At 40.4% G+C, this 20125-nt stretch overlaps 1 protein-coding gene across 6 annotated transcripts; it reads left to right on the top strand.

The window, feature by feature from the left end:
- Window positions 1-4653: 4653 nt before the first annotated feature.
- On the top strand, window positions 4654-20098 carry LOC130079703 (phosphatidylinositol-binding clathrin assembly protein-like). Of its 6 annotated transcripts, none has more exons than XM_056245058.1 (16): window positions 4654-5225; window positions 9134-9276; window positions 9383-9458; window positions 9665-9767; window positions 10098-10191; window positions 13937-14048; window positions 14466-14572; window positions 14657-14698; window positions 15387-15398; window positions 15526-15611; window positions 15817-15940; window positions 16803-16930; window positions 17531-17622; window positions 17745-17897; window positions 19518-19601; window positions 19839-20098. In XM_056245058.1, the coding sequence occupies exons 1-16, from the start codon at window positions 5096-5098 to the stop codon at window positions 20015-20017; spliced, it is 1665 nt and encodes a 554-aa protein (XP_056101033.1). In that variant the 5' UTR covers window positions 4654-5095; the 3' UTR covers window positions 20018-20098. The 6 variants fall into 6 exon arrangements, with proteins under 6 accessions (XP_056101033.1, XP_056101032.1, XP_056101036.1 ...); XM_056245057.1 differs by having other exon boundaries at window positions 16797-16930; window positions 19839-20096; XM_056245061.1 differs by lacking the exon at window positions 15387-15398 and having other exon boundaries at window positions 19839-20097.
- The last annotated feature ends 27 nt before the right edge of the window (window positions 20099-20125 follow it).

Raw genomic sequence — 20125 nt, 5'->3', positions numbered from 1 at the left:
GCCTGGAATCCTAAATAATATAATAATACAATCTATAATAAAAAAGGCCCCAATGATTTACTAGAATGCTGTGAAAATTAATAATATTTATTTAATTAATCATGTATAATATAATATGACCACAATATAATTTCCTAGGCCCTATTCAATTTGTTGAGATGCTAATTGTCACAAAAAGGTTTCAATAATTTCATAGGGGATGGATATGAAGAATCTTGCAGTGAACCGTGCTGAAATCAAATATATTTGACAGGGCTACTATTCAGGCAAAATGGGATCAAATGGCCGTTTTAACCTGAAATGAAGAATAAATCCTGAAACCACAACCATCTACTGTATTTTACAACACCCGCCCATGGAATGACCCAGATGTACAGTAGTGAGGAGGCCATGTGCTCTGATTCATCGTGAAGGATTAGATGACATTGTTTTTAGTGATTGATGTTCTGAGCAGCTGGTGAGGTCAGAGCTGAGAGGACACCGTAGCCTATATTCTCATACAATCATTTGTAGTGTTTATCATTTAATCGTTCTCTGAGTTAAAATTGCAAAGTTACATATTTACACAGCACAGGTGTAAAAATATATATAAGAATATACAGCGCACACAGTATAATAACTCAAGCAGTTCACATCCTCTTCAGATACATTTTTATACTCAGATCAACCGGATACAGAAATAAACATCCTCTAATTTGATTGCATAATAATGAAAGAAAAGTACAGGAATACAGAGAAAGTACAGGACTTGCTACTGCCAATACATACACGATACGCTGCTGTGAGCAAGACATGCTGCTGCGGTACAATATAGTGTACATGAATTGCCCGTAGTAGAACTATAAAGGTGGAGCTGGGGAAGGTGGAGGGTTTCTGAAAGTGCGCTGCAACTGCTAGAAAATGCTGACCAAGTATTTGAAGGTTGAGCAGCGAGCTCATTGGCTACTGATACAGCAGGAACCAATCAGCTGTGCCCAATAGAGAATAATTGCAAGCAGATTGAGTTAAGGACCTATCAGCCTGAACCATCTAGAGTTTCATGACAGAACTTTGAACCAAAAACGGTTCTTGGCATTGCTGTGAAAACCCCATTTTGGAACCTTTATTTTTATAGGCTATCTATTTTTTAAAGTTATGTACACTACACTTACTTGGCCCACTCACACAGAGTGAAAACTATCCGAAACAACTGATAGCAAGGGACTTTAGTCATTCAGGTTTTGTTTGTATTAAAATTATAATACCTTTGAAATGTGACTAAAGTTTCAAAGGAAGACAAGCGATGCAGCTATAGGTCATCCAAGCTTACTGATGTTGGACCCTATGTTACAATATTATTATGTTTTGTTTTTTGAAGCAAAAGTAGGCTATTTATTTATTAAAGGTATAGAACAGTTTTATTTGTTAAGATGCTTGTATAATTAAATCACAAAATAGTTCTCAACAAGAGGGGAAAAGCATGAGTGAATAGGCTGCTAAAACGGAATGTGATTTTATTTAAATTAAATGTAAATTTATGTAATTACATTATTTCAATTGAAGTCATTAGGCCTTCTCATCAGCTGCTCATTGCTCAGAAGGAAAGAAATTAAGAACGGTTTTGTTGTTCCGTGGGCTATATGATTAAAACTCATTGGTTTAGTCATTTAAAAAAACGTTTCATAGATCGCAATGTTTTAAACTAATTATAAATTAAACATAAATAGGCCTATGTTTTATCTCTCACATAAAAGGGAGAGAAAATGATCTTTAAATGTAGCATCACAGGCGCATCTCCGGTGCCATCGGCATAATGCTTCGACCGCGCCCTCTAGTGTTCAGATCAAGTGGCGCATAGCTGTGAGTGCTTGGGGATAGTTCACCTAAAAATTAAAATTCTGTCGTCATTTACTCACCCTAAAGTTGTTCCAAACCTGGGAAATTGGGAAAATACTATGGAAGTCAATGGGGTCCATCAACTGTTTGGTTACCAACATTCTTCAAAATATCTTCTTTTGTGTTCAGGAGAAGAAAGAAATTCATACAGGTTTGGAACAACTTGAGGGTGGATAAATGACAGAATTTCCTGTCTGATGAACTATCCTTTTAACTGATTACTAACAGGCATACCGCTGGTTACATAGCCAAACATGCAATCTTTTTTTTTCTTTTTTTTTTTTTAAGTAGGCTACTGAACTACATTATTATTTAGAAGATTAAATATTGCAATAATTGATTCAGGTGTTTAACTCAATTTAGTTCATCAAAGTTCATATTGAAGTTTCCTATTAGAGAAAATTAATAAAATCCTCTTTGAAATTAAAATAATGATCACTACATTTTCAACATTCTTAACCATTTCATTTGATTTATTCCTCTTCATTTTGTCAAATTTTATAACATTAGGCTACATTATCCCTCACCACCACTAAAACCACACAGTATAACGAGGTCTGAGGACAATAATCGTAAAATATATATATAAAACTATAAAAGTAGAAAGAAGGCCTACGCGCGCACACACACACACACACACACACACACACACACACACACACACACACACACACACACACACTATACAGTTGGGTTCTGTTTTAATGTAGCCTACCCAAGTGTATCTAAAATAAAAAGAGGTTTATAATATAAAGGTTTGTGGCTCTTAATTTCTTTTTATTAATTAACCACTTGTAAACTTTTCTTTTTTTTTAAATATAGTTCTAAATATTTATTTAATTCTATATATAGGATTTGTATTAAATCTATATTCATTGAGTCAAATCAGGAATCGAATCGGGAATCAAAATTCAAATTTAGAATCGAAATAGAATTGAATTGAGAGCTTGCGAATCGAAATCGAATCGAATTGGAACATCTGAATCGATACCCAGCCCTAGTTGGACCCCCATTGCCTTCAGAACTTCCTTAATTCTTGGAGGCATAGATTCAAGAAGGTGCTGGAAACATTCCTCAGAGATTTTGATCCATATTAACATGACAGCATAACGCAGTTGCTGCAGATTTGTCAGCTGAGCATCCATGATGTGAATCTCCATTTAAACAACATCTGTGGAGGCCATTTGAGTACAGTGAACTTTTGTCATGTTCAAAAAAATGTTGTTTACACCAAATTCTGATCCTATACCATCTGAATGAGACTCATCGGACCAGGTCTCAGACCAATTTTGGTGGGCCCGTGTAAATTAGCCTCAGATTTCTGTTCTTAGCTGTCAGGAGTGGCACCCGGTGCGTTTGTCTGCTGCTAGCCCATCTGCTTCAAGGTTCGATGTGTTGTGCGTTCAGAGCAAAGATTATCTTCAGCATACCTCGGTTATAACAAGTGATTATTTGAGTTCTTTCTATCAGCTCGAACCAGTCATGATCAGAGGTCAGTGGCCATTCTCCTCTGACCTCTGGCATCAACAAGGCATTTCCACCCACAGAACTGCAATAGATATTTTCTCTTTTTCAGATCATTCTCTGTAAACCCTAAGGTTGTGCGTGAAAATCACAGTCGATCAGCAGTTTCTAAAAATAAATAGATCAGCCCGACTGGCACCAACAACCATGCCACTTTCAAAGTCACGTAGTAAATCACCTTTCTTCTCCATTTAGATGCTCAGTTTGAACTTCAGCAGATCATCTTGAGCATGTCTACATGCCTAAATGCATTGAGTTGCTGTTACATGTCAGATGTTTGTTTTAACAAGCAGTTGAACAGGTGTATAAAGTGGCCAGTGAGTGAGTGTGTATATAGGCCTACACACACTACACACATAATACCATACATATATACTATGTTTGTATGTATATCTACTAAATTTGTGAATTTGGTCAAGTTAAAATTACTGTAGCCTATGTCTGAGCCTCGTCACAAGCATTTCAATCCCCAGTTTTCCCCAGAGTTAATTGTGCAAATGACAAATAAATACCTTGACTTTTGACATACATACATGTTTGCATGTACATTACCATACACAAATATATAGGTCCTCTTTTCATATTTCACCTGCTATGAGTTATATGCCTAACGATTTTTCAATCAATATATGAATAATAGGCTATTTTATATAACTTGAGTGATGAGTGACCCACTGTAAGTGATAAGCAATAACACATTTTGCAAAAAAATGGAAGAAGCAACAATGTATATAAAATGACACACACACACACACACACACACACACACACACGCACACACACACACTATATTCACCTATATTCGAATTTCGAACCACACCTGAAAGGACTGCCTTCAACAAAATTGCATGGTTCAGCCTTAAAAAAAGGAAACATGTTAATAAAAAATTGTGCAAAGGACCCGCCACTTGAAAAATCAGGAACATATGAACTGTTGCATTTAATTGCTATTTACCTATAGGCATTTAGTAATTACTGAGATGTATAATATAAATAAATAAATAAATATATATATATATATATATATATATATATATATATATATATATATATATATATATATATATATATATATATATATATATATATATATATTTTTTTTTTTTTTTTTTAATGTTAAGATATTCAAATATAAATTGAACTAATATCAAACTTTAAACTGTCACCAAGTGGAAAAAGATACGAATTGTTGATTGTCCCTTTATTCCAAGTGCATCTGTAATGAAGGTGTTCAGCCTGATCCTGGATCAGCAGCATCAGCGGTCAGCGTCCTATATTCCTCCAGCTCTCATGGAACAGCACAGGCCCGCCATTTGCCTTCGCTGCTCTTCAATCCTGCGGGCTTACACGAATAAAACAGGCGGCGGTTGAACGGCGGGATTAGTGTCCGAGATATGAGAGATGAGTCACGAGCCTTTACAGCGCGCGATTGAAACCCGTAACAATGTAAGAATTCCGCGCGGGATATTCGCTAACATCATTTCTGGATTCATCATCGTCTCGCGCAGCGGATAACTGTGTGCAAGGCTTCCCATCTGCCTCCTCTTGTCCGACCAATCTTTGTCTCCCCCGTATACAAGTATCGTACGGCAGGAGGTCGACCGGCCGGGAACTGTGAACACTATTTAGTAGCAGTTTGAATTTCAATATTCATCATACATATTATTGGATTCTTGATAGCTGGAAAGCTTTGAAAATGTCTGGGCAGAGCATTACAGACAGGATAACTGCTGCTCAGCATAGCGTTACTGGATCAGCCGTTTCCAAAACTGTCTGCAAGGCAACAACGCACGAAATAATGGGCCCTAAAAAGAAACACTTGGATTGTAAGTATCAGCAGCTGTGTTTAAAATGAAATTGCGAGGATGAACGTGTGTACAGCTGTTGCTTTGATTGTTATGGCTACGATTTTAGGCTATTGTACAATGGGCAGGCCCAGGCTGTGCTAAGCTAATGTGCTTAGACAGACTCCTGATAATAATATTGGAAATACAGGCCATTTATGACAAACTGACATTGAATCACTTTCAGCTGTATTGAAGCAGGACTGTGTATATGTGCAATATTGTTGTTTGTATGTAAGCAAGGATACGTGTATTTCCATTAAGTTTGATTCCATAATAATATTAATAAATGTTTAAATGCTTTTTAAATGCTCTTAATATAGTTTACGACCTCGTTTAGACCTCCTCTGCATTGCCATACTGGTTAATGCTGGTTAAATGTTAATTCCATATTATGCTCAATGGGGAGAAATAAATCAGTGCTGTTGTTTTTCTTGCACGAGAAACATGTTGTGCACAGGTTATTGTAAGGAAGGTGTTTTGTGTTAGAAGTTCATTTGGATTTGATTATCATGTCCAGTTGGTTACAAACCCACAGATGATGTCAGTAAATGCTGTGTATATTCTTCTTTAAAGGGATAGTTCACCAAAAATGAAAATTCTGTCATTATTTACTCACCCTCATGTCGTTCCAAACCCGCAAGACTTTTGTTCATCTTCGAAACGCAAATAAAGAACTTTTTGATGAAATCTGTCATTACGTTGACAGCTACGCAACTACCAATTTGACGCTTCAAAAAGTTCATAAAAAAGTTAATAATTCGTAAAACTAATCCATATGATTTGAACGTAGCCTGGGAAAACCCAGACAACTTCCGGCAAATTTAGATTTGCTCTGAAAGTTAGTCTGGCAAAGAGCTCATTCAAGCCCATTTCCAATCCGTCGAAATCGAGGCACCAATCAGAAACGTTGGGGCGGGCTTTACACGATGACGACAGCGCTGGGATTTTGAAGCAGATTTTGTAGCCTACATTACAAAGATGGATGCCGCCGTCGAACATCACTCGTTCGAATCAGCTATCGCATCTGTTTTAAGCGATTTGAACGTTTCCTTTTTGTTAAAAACCGAGCAAAGAACAACACTCGGAGATGTTTCTCCGTCGCTCTGCATACGTCATCTCCTTCATCGCTCTGATTGGTTTTAGGTCTGTCCGCGACGTCCGTTGGTGACGCCCCTCTGGAAATGATTGGTCTATGACGCTTTGCCAGACCATAACTCAGTTACAACTGAGAATGGTCTGGTTTTAACCAGGCTAATTTGAACGGTTTATTCCAACAGATTTAGGCTTTTATTCACATATAAACATTGATCAGTGAAGATAAACAGAAGCTCAACCGAACCTGCTTGATGCACAAGAACAAACCTCATTGATTCTTGCGGAAGCTCAAACGTGCTGCGTAACACGAGAATGAACCTCATTGGTTTTCGCACGTCAAGCAAACATGCTTGAGCTTCTGTTTAATAACTGATGTGTGAGTTGATGAATGTTTATATGTGAATAAAAGCCTAAATGAAATCTGTTCATCATATAAAGCGATCTTGTCTCTTCAGAAAATTTGGACTAAACCACTCAATTCATATGGATTAGTTTTACAATCTCTTTATGAATGTTTTGAAGCGTCACAGTCACAGTAGTAGTTGCGTAGCTGTCAATGGAGGGACAGAAAGCTCTTAGATTTCATCAAAAAGATCAATATTTGTGTTCCAAAGATGAACGGAAGTCTTAAGGGTTAATTAGGCATTTTTGTGTGAACTAACCCTTTAAGAACTGCTTGTCTAGTGCCAGTCTAGTAAGTCTGTGCTTCAGAATAGATCTCTATTTACGTCTGTCTCAGCCAGGCCTGACTATTCTTTCATTATGTTCTTACAGCGTTATAAGACAAGCTATGACATGTTTGAAGGACTGTAGTTAGGATTTTTAAAAAGGAAAATAAAATTGTCTGCCCGCTGGACCCATTCGCACCTTTCACCCCACTAGCTTTGACCTTTTAGTTTAGTGAGGGAACTGAATTTCATGTCTTTTTTTTTTTACAGAATAATTTTTGTAGAAACTTCTCTCTTTTTTTGTCTTCATCTGAGACTTTATGATAACTAAAGATGCCTCTGTAATTTTAACCAACGGTCTATTTGAATGCAGGTAAACTGAACAGTATTTCAGCCAAAAATGAAAATTCTGTCATGATTTACTCACACTCATGTTGTTGCAAACCTGTGTGACTGTTTCTTTTTTGGAACAAAAAAGAAGATATTTTTAAGCAGTTATTATACTGTAGTTAACAAAAACCATATAAAACTACTTGAAACAAAATAATCTTTAACTGAAATAAAATATAAAAAACCTTAAAGCTAAGGTAACATTTCTAATTTGTATTTAGTTTAAAGGTGCAGTCCGTAGTTTTTCCTCTTTGTTGCCATCTCTGTTCAAAATCTGCAATTGCAGTTATTATCAATCTTTGCGTGGGTTGTGCCTCGGCACGGCACAGCGCGGATGAATCCAATGTTGCAGTCTCTTTTTTCCCGTAGCCACTCCGAAGTCATGGTGGTCTTTTGCATTTTACAACGGGTGAATCTCCAGTTGTCACTGGTGATTTTCGTTTGAACCTTTCTGGATCCGCCATCAAATTGATAAGTTTAATTATATCAAGTGCAGTGAGAAAAGGCTAGAAAATCTCCACCTCCAGCATCCTCACTCGCAACATAGCCTTCTAGCCAGGGCTCCTTCTTTATGTGTACAGATGTGACGTAATGACGCAAAGACATGCTCGAATCTCCGGGTGAAATCCACCAGTACCACTGGAATTAAAAACATTATTACAAGCTTACCGCTTTGAATCGAGCTAAGGCAAGCAGAGAGTTTTGAACACTGGCGGGTTATGTGTAAACATTTATTTTGGATAATTTTTAACCCAAAAAAGTTATGGACTGCAGCTTTAAATTGATGAACTAAAATAACTGGAATATGAATAAAAACCTATATATTTAACTGATAAAAATGACACAAAAACACAACAAAATTTCTATAATTGTATTTAAAATAAAAACAGAAAACATACTAACAAAAACTAATGAAAAATATGAATAACAACTATAACAGTATCTCAGCGATACACTGTTTTGAAGAATGTTGATATCAGTTTTGTTGCCCACTGACTTCCATTGTATGGACAAAACATCCATTGTTTGACATTTTCTCAAAATGTGTTTTATGTTCCACAGAAGAAAGTCATGATGCGTTTTTTACATTATTTTGGTGGGTAAACGATCCCTTCAAGTTACAGTATATCACATAAATTATGGTTACTATTTATGGTCCTTTCCACCAACCAAAGATTAACTTCTTTCACCAGATAGGCCTATAGCTATAGAACAGATTAAATGATCTGATTCTAAACATTTTAGTTGACATCTTTTGTGGTGAGGGCTTTGTTTCTCAGGAGTAGGAGTGAATCAAAATTGGCAGTTCTGTGGAGGCAGCTGTGTCACACCAAACCAACCAACCACACGATTGAAGTCAACCTCATTCATTCACAGAAAGAAGAAGTCCATCAGAAACTGCACTACATCAGCATCTATGTGAATACTACACCACAAAAATGTCATTCCCCTAAAGCATATTTGCAGAAGTGCATAAACATCCATCAACAAAGTCCACCAGCAGTTAATAGTGGGCTGTGGAATTCCTGCACAGTTCCTGCGTAATGCTTATTTATGTGGACTCTCCACATATTATTATTTTACTGTTTTTTTTTGTTATAAATGCATGCTAATCCTGTTGTTTATTACATTTTAAGCTCTATACCATTGCAGTCTGTTTTGTTGACTCGATTCTTGCCTGTACACCCAGTTATTAATGCCAATCGTTAATGGAAACCTCTGTTTCTGTTGTAGACCTGATACACTGTACCAATGAGATGAATGTGAACATTCCTCAGCTGGCAGACTCTTTGTTCGAGAGAACCACCAACACCAGTTGGGTGGTGGTCTTTAAGTCCCTAATCACAACACACCACCTCATGGTTTATGGGAACGAGGTGCGTGACTGTGGGAGATCTGTCTGCTTTTTAATCAAGCTACTAGTTAAGATCTGCAAATAATTGCATGCATTAAACATCTTTTAATTTATCACTTTGGTTCCAGCGATTTATTCAGTACTTGGCCTCAAGGAACACCTTATTCAACCTCAGTAATTTCCTGGACAAAAGTGGCCTACAAGGTACAGTATTGAACTATACACATTTATTTCACACTCTACAGAGGCTTCATTCTAATATGATTGCGCTATTTGACTAATAAACATTCCAAAAAATTTTTTTACATTAATTAATTGAATTAGTTTTATAATATTTATAACATTATATTCATTTATTATTTTTTAAATAATTTATTTCTTAACAGTCATCTTTATTGGTGTCTTCCTAGGTTACGATATGTCAACATTCATTCGGAGGTATAGTCGATATCTGAATGAGAAGGCCGTATCGTATCGACAGGTGGCATTTGACTTCACGAAAGTAAAGCGTGGGTAGGACATTTTTTTAATACATTTTATAATACAACTTTGAAGGTAGTTTCTAGTTCCTGCTTTCTTTAGCATGCTGACTTTTGCATTAAGTGCATTATGTAACTCCAACAGTGATTCATTTGGCCAGTAAATTGTTCACTCGATACAATGATTTTTTTAGCCTTAGCTGTAGTTTTTGTTCTAAATCATTTAAGGGGATTTGTGCAGCAGCACTAGTTTTGAAGCGCTTGCGTTAAATGTTTGAAGTCATTGCACTGGATCATCCACTAAACCTCCATGCACTGATCCCCCAATGTCATTTGACCTATATTTTAAAATCTTCTCCTTAAGGGTGGACGGAGTGATGAGAACCATGAACACAGAGAAGCTCCTTAAAACCATCCCTATTATACAGAACCAGATGGATGCCCTCCTTGACTTCAATGTAAGTTAGAATGCTGAAAGCTGACAGCTGATCTACATATGCATTTTGCTTATAGTCCCTTTCACACAGCAATCCCGGTAAATTACCGTAAAATTACCACAACGACTTAAATGAACACATGTGCTGTTCACAAAAGCAACGGCGTTCTGTCTTTTTACCAGTAAGAAACCAGTCACACATCAGACTCTGTGATGTCAATCATTGAAAATGACCTTTAAACGCTGAGCTGTTTTCTTCATCGATCTGGATGAAGAGATCAGCACTTTAGTTTCATTTTAGTAAAAACTATTTTAAGGGGATGATCACACAGAACACAGTTTTTGCTTTTAAAAACACGAGGCACATAACAGTTACTATAGTATTGCAGTTACTATAGTACGCAATAACTGCTGAGCCACAGCACTGATGAATGGGAAAGAAAGCAGAGACTTGAGCACGAGATGTGGAGGCGGCACAACGGTCAGACGTCCGTCTAGCGCATGTTTACACAGGGTACGCCTCAATCAGCTCCCTAGCTTCCAAAGTCGTGAATCCGTATATTGTGTTCACGAATTCAAGCACTGGTAGGGACAGTAAGGAGGACCCTGGCTCTCTACACATGGGATACTGATGACTCTATTGATGACTGTCATTGTGTCTAGTGAGTTGGCTCACGTCATTTGTTTCACGCTTCAGAACCTCTTTTAAGGGAACATAGTTAGCATCGATGCTCCCCGTGCACTTAAAGGATTTTGATTGAGACAGCCTTCGAAATGGTTGACTTCCTGATCAATGCCCTGATTACGGAACTAGGAATCTGATTGAGACGCACCCATACAAAAAAAAGTTAAAAGGCACGTAACTTAACGTAAACAGCTCCAACAGAGCTTTATGATTGGCCCAAAGCAAACTTCTTACATCAGCACGTTCTGACCTTGTACATGCTCATACCGGTTACTTCACACACAGCATCATACCAGTAATTTACTGGTAATATTACAAATTCTCATATGGGTAAATTGCCAGAACCAATTTACTGGTGTTTTTGAAAAGGTCCTGATCACACATGAATGTCACAAGTATGACCTGTGTTTCTTAGTTTTCCCCGTCTCTGTGTTTTGGTTTAGTCCTGTGTCTCAGTTTTCCCGCTCCTCGTTTGTGTTCAGTTCCTCCACCTGTGTCTAGTTAATTTGCCCCAGCTGTGTCTTGTTGCCATGACCCATTCCCTGTGTATGTAAACCCAGTGTTCTCCCTCACTCCTGGTCGGTTATTGTATATGTTACGTTCTTATGGTATGTGTGCATCTCCTGAGTGCCTTGTTCATTAAATTCCTGTTCATAGTTATTTCCTCGTCTCCTTGTGCTTCCTATCTACACACCCATCCGTGACAGAATAACCGACCCAAAATCAACGATGAATGCTTCGATGCAGCTGATGTTGCTGGAACAAGGCCAGCAATCTCTCGAGGCTCACACCACGGCTTATCTCGACCTGGCATGCCTTAGCTCTTTCCCCGATCGCTCATTGAGTGTTTTCTTCCACACTGGCCTAAATGCAGAGACTAAGGCACACCTACCCGGTTTGGGACCTCGAGAGAACTTTGAGACTTTCGTCGAGTGGGTGCTTCTCCATAATGGGTCGCCATTTACCGTCGGGCCCTGCGACACTCACGGAGAGGAAACCACCCATCCAGAGCCAGTGCACATCTCGCCCGCCCAGCCTGAGAATCTGAACGCCGCACTTGTGTCAACTGTCAGGTCAGACACCGGATCCGTTTATGGCCATCCAGGGATGATTTCCAGCGTGTCCGAACCCCCGCTGATGTCTATACGTGCTGCCAAGTGGGCCATCATCCCAGAGTCACGCCCCGCCGAGACCAGCCCTCCAGAGTCACGTCCCGCCGAGACCAGCCCTCCAGAGTCTCGTCCCGCCGAGACCAGCCCTCCAGAGTCTCGTCCCGCCGAGACCAGCCCTCCAGAGTCTCGTCCCGCCGAGACCAGCCCTCCAGAGTCTCGTCCCGCCGAGACCAGCCCTCCAGAGTCTCGTCCCGCCGAGACCAGCCCTCCAGAGTCTCGTCCCGCCGAGACCAGCCCTCCAGAGTCTCGTCCCGCCGAGACCAGCCCTCCAGAGTCTCGTCCCGCCGAGACCAGCCCTCCAGAGTCTCGTCCCGCCGAGACCAGCCCTCCAGAGTCTCGTCCCGCCGAGACCAGCCCTCCAGAGTCTCGTCCCGCCGAGACCAGCCCTCCAGAGTCTCGTCCCGCCGAGACCAGCCCTCCAGAGTCTCGTCCCGCCGAGACCAGCCCTCCAGAGTCTCGTCCCGCCGAGACCAGCCCTCCAGAGTCTCGTCCCGCCGAGACCAGCCCTCCAGAGTCTCGTCCCGCCGAGACCAGCCCTCCAGAGTCTCGTCCCGCCGAGACCAGCCCTCCAGAGTCTCGTCCCGCCGAGACCAGCCCTCCAGAGTCTCGTCCCGCCGAGACCAGCCCTCCAGAGTCTCGTCCCGCCGAGACCAGCCCTCCAGAGTCTCGTCCCGCCGAGTCAAGTAAACCTCGTCCCGTCGAAGTCCAGCCAGAGACCGCCGTCCAGCCAGAGACCGCCGTCCAGCCAGAGACCGCCGTCCAGCCAGAGACCGCCGTCCAGCCAGAGACCGCCGTCCAGCCAGAGACCGCCGTCCAGCCAGAGACCGCCATCCAGCCAGAGACTGTTCCTGAGCCTGAGCTGAAACCCGTTCTTCTCCCCAAGAAAATTTTGGGGGGGGGCTATACGCCTTCACCATGGCCACCCGAAGGGGCAGCACTGCCATGGTCACCTGAAGGGATAGATCCACCCTGGACTCCCGAGGTCCCAAAAGCTCCGCCGTGGTCACAGCCACATCAAGCTCCACCTTGGCCACGTCAAGCTCCGCCTTGCATTCCAGAGGTTCCGAAAGCTTCCCCGTGGTCACGCCCTCGTCCAGCTCCGCCTTGGACTCCAGAGGTTCCGAAAGCTCCGCCGTGGTCACGCCCTCGTCCAGCTCCGCCTTGGACTCCAGAGGTTCCGAAAGCTCCGCCGTGGTCACGCCCTCGTCCATCTCCACCTTGGACTCCCGGTTACCCGAGAGCTCCGCCTTGGCCACGCCCACATCCAGCTCCGCCTTGGCCACGCCCACGTCCATGTCCAGCTCCCCCTTGGCAAGACCCACAGCCTAGTCCGCCCTGGAGGCTTTCTATTCCCGTGGAACTATACCCTCGTCAGCCTCCAGGGCGCCCACCCTCCCACCCCTTTGGATTTTGTACAGCGCGAGGACGCGCCTTTTTTGGAGGGGGGGGTAATGTCACAAGTATGACCTGTGTTTCTTAGTTTTCCCCGTCTCTGTGTTTTGGTTTAGTCCTGTGTCTCAGTTTTCCCGCTCCTCGTTTGTGTTCAGTTCCTCCACCTGTGTCTAGTTAATTTGCCCCAGCTGTTTCTTGTTGCCATGACCCATTCCCTGTGTATGTAAACCCAGTGTTCTCCCTCACTCCTGGTCGGTTATTGTATATGTTACGTTCTTATGGTATGTGTGCATCTCCTGAGTGCCTTGTTCATTAAATTCCTGTTCATAGTTATTTCCTCGTCTCCTTGTGCTTCCTATCTACACACCCATCCGTGACAATGAACTCCTAACGGTAATTTACCAGTAAAAACTGTATGTCTGAAAGGGGCTTATGAATTTATGCCATTAATATTTTCTTTGTAGCAGCAAAGCATTTATGTGGCATGTTTATGAGAATACATTTTTCTGTTTGCCCAGGTCAATGCCAATGAACTTACCAATGGGGTTATTAATGCAGCCTTCATGCTTCTTTTCAAAGACTCCATCCGACTTTTTGCAGCTTACAATGAAGGGATAATAAACTTATTGGGTAGGTTCTTCATGGTGCTTTCTTCTCAATACTAAATAAATAAACCACATATTGTATAAATACACTCATTTTACTTTTAAATGCAAGATGTACATGAAAGATTTGAATGTGTAAGCTCTTAAAATTTAACAAAAAGTTGTGGTGCAGTAGTGCACATGCTCACAAGAAGTTGTACTTACAGTTACGCAGGTTCAGATTCAGCCTGCATCATGCCCTGATTGCATATCCTCCCTTTTCCTGTACTTCCCCCTGTCTAAAAATAAGTCAAATTCAGTAGCAATTTTTTCATCCTATTTGCAGATTAAATTGATATGAAAAAAAGTGACATAACCCGTGTGATCTATTTTCATTTCTACACATGCAAATACCGGCATAGTGCTGATTGGTAATGGGTGCTTCTTTATCTTCCTTTCACAGAAAAGTACTTTGATATGAAAAAAGTACAGTGTAAAGAGGGTTTGGACATCTACAAGAAATTCCTTACCCGAATGACCAGGATCTCAGAGTTCCTCAAAGTGGCAGAGGTGAGATTCGCATGTGTTGTTCTGGAGGCAAGGTACTTCATTAAAAGAGCGTTATGTAACATATTTGTTCTGCTCGCCTCACAGCAGGTGGGAATAGACCGTGGGGACATACCTGACCTGTCTCAGGTAAGACCGCACTTTTATTCTGACTTTAACACCTGCACTCTTTCTGCATTATTAACGATCCTGAGTGTTTTCTGAAGCTGTTCTGCTTTTTTTTACTTAACCTTACACAAATGCATTTCCGACTTAAAGAAGCATGCAGCTCATTAGGATGCGCATGTCACTAAAGATTTCTTACCTTTTCTGTCTTAACTTTTCCCTGTCTACAGCAAATAAAGGTGTTATGGGCTCAGTGGAGATTTGAGAATAGCAATTATAGAGATAACTGTGGGAGTCATGATTCTATTATAAGTATATTGACTCAGAGTATATGCAACGGGTTCTCACTCAATTATATACAGTATAATTTACAGCATGGACATATTTCAGCTAGCAAAAAAATTGATAATGATGATAGTAATGTTTATTCACTATTGGCATCTACATTGTGACATGCAGGGCTTTTGCCCAAGCAACAGTATTTGACGCCTTGGGAGTGAGAACGGGTTGTTATATACAGTAACATTCAGGAATAAGTCATGAATGAATTAAACAGACACTTGAAAAGGACAGATTATATATCTAGCGCAAATGACATCATAGCCATAAATAAGGGCAGGTAGCTGCTTTGAAACTCATGCATTATGTCTGACCAAGACCACCTTTATATTCTGTATTTCCCTTTATCTTTCCACCTTCTGTCCATCTTCAGTTTACAGTGTGTGTAAGTACTTTTCTCACTCTTTTCTGCACTCCTCTGCACCTTTTAATTCTTATTGCCTATAAATGTCAAGCTATTTTGTCTTTTCATTGGTGGTTATTCTTGAGTAAATGTTTGTGCATTCCCTTAGGCCCCCAGCAGTCTTTTGGATGCCCTGGAGCAACACTTGGCTTCATTAGAAGGGAAGAAGGTGAAGGACTCCACTGCCGCCAGCAGGTGGGCCATTCATGTGTCACGCTCAGAGCTGAATACAAATGAATGAGTGCTAACAGATGCATTGTGTTGATGGGTCTTGAATCTCTTGATAGATTTATACCTATAAGAGCGGCGTGCTTGACAAATGCAGTAGTTCAATATACTACAAGTGTGATTTTCTCTCATACTCGCAGAAACTCAATTTATCTCTCCCCGACTTTTGTAGGGCAAGCACACTCTCCAATGCTGTGTCATCTCTGGCCAACACTGGCATGTCTTTCACCAAAGTGGATGAAAGGGAAAAGCAGGCAGCTCTGGAGGAGGAGCAGGCGCGATTGAAAGCACTAAAGGTACACAACAGGACCCATTTCAAAAATAATTTCACCCACCGGGGAAAAGGATTTCCAGTATTTTTTCTTTGTGTGTGTTCTGTTAATTATGGATTGCTGTTTTCTAGTTATATATGCAACTCACGTCATTTTGTGTGTGTGTGAATTTACAGTAAATCTCTGGCTAATAGTTGATAATAGTTGATATTTTCTAAAAATGCTGTAATTTGCAAAGGACTGTCTACATTTATAAAACAGTAAAAAACTGTTAATACAGCGTTTTGGACAGTTTCAGCATAAATCTTTGCACTTAAAGGGACAAAGTATGACAATTTTTTTTTTTTTTAAAGGGATAGTTCACCCAAAAATTTAAATACTTGAGCTTCTGGTAACCACAACTGGTGTGTGAGTTGCTGAATGTCTATATAAAAGCCTAAATTCAATCTGTTTATCATTTAAAGCGATCTTGTCTCTTCAGAAAATTTGGACTAAACCACTCAATTTATATGGATTAGTTTTACAATCTCTTTATGAACTTTTTTAAGCGTCAAAGTGATAGTTGCGTAGCTGTCAATGGAGGGACAGAAAGCTCTCAGATTTCATCAAAAAAGATCTGCATTTGTGTTCCGAAGATGAATGAAAGTCTTATTGGTTAGGAACGACATGAGGATGTTTTGCATTAATGCAAAAAAAAAAAAAAAAAAAAAAAGGATTCAGATAATTGTTTTAACAATTGCTTGTTATCACAGATTTCAAAATTATCCAACCCTAAGCATCACACTAATGAATGAAAAGTGGTTGGTTGGTCATTCTACATGCCAATGAGATGGCTCCTTCCTGTCTAAAAGGTTTCTTGGCTTGTGCTCTTTGTAATCAGGAACAGAGGCTGAAGGAGCTCTCCAAGAGGCCTTCGTTTGGTACGACAGACACTTCTCCAGTCTCCACCACAGCAGCATGCATCAGCACAGCTCCTGCCATAGACCTGTTCTCCACTCCCAGCTGCTCCAATGGGTTAGCCAGTGTGATTCTCTAGATATTTTTCTGTATGGCTTGAGATATAAAAACAAGCATGGTTTGTGCTCGACCAGGGGCAAATTCACTAAATGGTTGCAGCAAATTTGTGTGGCGAATTTCAGCACAAACACCTGTATCTTAGGTGGTGTTTACATGACATCATTTACTTGACAAGGTCGATTTGGGGGCCTGAAAACGCAAACTTAAAAACGTGTTTCAATTCAAAGTGCAAGTTTTTGAAAATAATACCGTTATTGTCTCTGTGTAAACTACAAAATCGCAAAATTGTGAAAACGGTGATATCATATCTGTATTACGAGATCACTGTAGAAGAATGCGTATGTGCACAGACAAGTAGTTTCTTTACAAAGTGACATCAAGGCCAACTACTGGCCTGGCATTTCCTTTTTTTTTCCGCAGATCTGTGTAAATGGGTATCATTTAGACAATATTGTCGTCTGGACGCGAGACGTTTCAAAAACGCAAAGGACGCAAACTTTTCCGTTTTTAGTACATCGTTGTCGTGTAAACGTACCCTTTATACATCTACCTGTAACTCTCTTGGTTAAATTGCCGTTTTTGTTTTGTGTTACTCAGTGCTCTGAAGATGGAGAGCGACCTCTTCAATATGCAGACTAACTTTCAGGCGGGCATGCAGCCTGGACCCTCTGTGGCCACGGCATGGGGAGGTGAGATCCTTTGCATGTGACTGCATGTCAGAGATTCAGCATGCTGTAGTCTTCTCTGTTAACTTGAGTCTCGTCCTAATGTCCTTCTATTCGACTCTTTCTCTCTCCTTTTGCCTGCTCAGATCCTTTCTCTTCTTCTGAAGCTGTAGATGACTCCATTCCAAACCTAAACCCTTTCCTAACCAAAGTTGTTGTTGATGGTGCTCATCTACCCGTTATGTCATCAGATGGTGTTAGTTTCTCCTCTAGGACATCAGGTCATGAGATTTTTGGTGGTAAACATGCCTTAGTTTCTTTCTTTCAACCCACCCATCCAAAGTGTTTTATTAGTTTGAGTTTTTTGGTCGCTAAAAGTCCCTCGTTTCGCATGCACAGTATCCTGTTGTGTCAAATCAGGAATCCTCTGATTAAGTTCTGTCCAGTTGAACTCGACGTCGGAGTAAGAATGCAGTCTGTAATTGTAGACACAGAGCTTTGTTTTGGCTCTGTTCAAATAGGGCTGTTTAATTAATTACAGGTTTTATCTCGGTAGCTGAAATTAAAGTTGGTGTAGGTAGTGTGAGACCCCCCCCCCCCCCCCTCCTAAAAAAAGCATGTTAAATGCTTGTTAAAAGCAAGATGCAGACTACATACTGAATAGATTACTTTGCCCAACTTCCAACATCTAACTTTAAAGAAACAATAGGTTACATACACTACTATGCAAAAGTTTGGGGTTAGTAAGATTTTTTTAATGTATTTGAAAGAAGTCTCTTACGCTCACCAAGGTCACATGATCGTCAGAATCATTCTAATATGCTGATTTGGTAGACTGGATGCCAGCCAAACTTAACCCCGCCCACAATATTTGAGGATGGGAAGTTTGGTCTGAACTGTCGGATCTGTTGTGAAGCAAGTATGCCCGAACCAAAGCTGTTCGGACCAATCAAATTGTCAGGGCGGGCTTTATACGTTGATGGACAGATGATCAACCGTAACGTAATCATCAATGTCACCAAAGAGCGCTTGGGTTGAATTCATTTACAACAAAGAATGACTGCCGCTGGAGAATTTAGATGTGTCGATTCAGCCACCGCGTCTGTTATAGAAGATGTAGACAGCGCATTCATTTTAAAAGAGGAACAGAGAATCGCGATCAAGGCATTTGTCGATCCAATTGAGTGCAGAGGCATTTTCTTTCCTGGTTCAGTTGAAACACGCCCCATAATCACAGCCCAGTGGAGCAGTATCAGACTCACATTCTGACTAGAATCTGAGTATGACGACGTCAGGCTACTGATTTGGTGCACTAGCAACACATTATTATTATTATCAATGTCAAAAACAGCTGAGCTGCTTAATGTCTGTGGAAACCGTGAGTTTTTTTAAGGATTATTTGATGAATAGAAAGTTCAAAAGAACAGCATATACTGAAATACAATTAAAAAAAATATGCCTTTACTGTAACCTTTGATCAATTTAACATATCCTTGCTGAATAAAAGTTATAAATTATTTCCAAGAAAAAAACCCTGAACCCAGACTTTTGAATGGTAGTATATATAAAAGTAGGGCTATCAAAGGTGATGCATTAATCATGTGATTTCTTAAATATTAAAAATGAAATATTTAATGCACTTTTTTCAGTCTTTGTATGGTGAAATTTAATATTTGTCGAAGGTCAACTAGTGAAATATCACCCATGAGTGGAACCCTGTCATAAGGACAATAATTGCAATTAAATATTTGAATCATCTGACAGCCCTAATCATAATATATATTATTCATAAAAATAGACGTTACTTGATTCTGAAACAAGAAAAGTTTGTTAGAAAATCATATTTCATTTCAGTTTTCACCTCAGTCTACTTTTGCTTTAGCTATAAGTGAATGATTGTTTTTCCTTTTTTACCATAGATCAGTACAATCCCTTTATTGATTCAAGTTCATCTGTATCAACCAATTACAAACGCACTGTTCGGATAGAGCACTTAATCTCAGGTACCATGATGGCAAACCATCCCACCTATGTTTCCCCTCTGTCAGGAAACATAGAGGCACTACAGCAGTGTACAGGGACTATCCTGTGATCATCCCTGCTGGATGATGTTTGCCTTCTGCACATGGCTTTGTCTTAATATTTCTATTTAAATACGCTCTTTACTAATCCAATTTGAATCTATAATGTCTTTATGTCTGTAATGCTTGCTGTGTCGTTTCTCCCCGCCTGCCTGTCAGACTCGTTTGGTCAACCGTCTATGGTCCAGCATCTCCCAAACCCCTCTCCCTTCCAGTCTGAGCCCTCCACTGTAGCAGGCCTATTCAGAGGTAGGGAGCCTGTGGCTGGAGGTTGCCTTGTGTGCCCCCTTTGTGAAATATGTTTTCCTTCGTCTATAATGCTGTCTGATCTAACATGATCTATCACCATTCAAAACTAGATCCTTAAAGGCCTAGTAAAGACCTAAAAATGACAATTCTTTCATCATTTACTCACCCTCATGATGCTTTTTGGAGTTTGACAACCC

The sequence above is a fragment of the Rhinichthys klamathensis genome, unplaced genomic scaffold, assembly GCF_029890125.1.
Source record: "Rhinichthys klamathensis goyatoka isolate OS25496 unplaced genomic scaffold, OSU_Roscu_1.1 h1tg001281l_1, whole genome shotgun sequence".
Lineage (NCBI taxonomy): Eukaryota > Metazoa > Chordata > Actinopteri > Cypriniformes > Leuciscidae > Rhinichthys > Rhinichthys klamathensis.
Note: the sequence above shows the minus strand (reverse complement) of the source record. Positions and strands in the feature narration are given on the sequence as shown.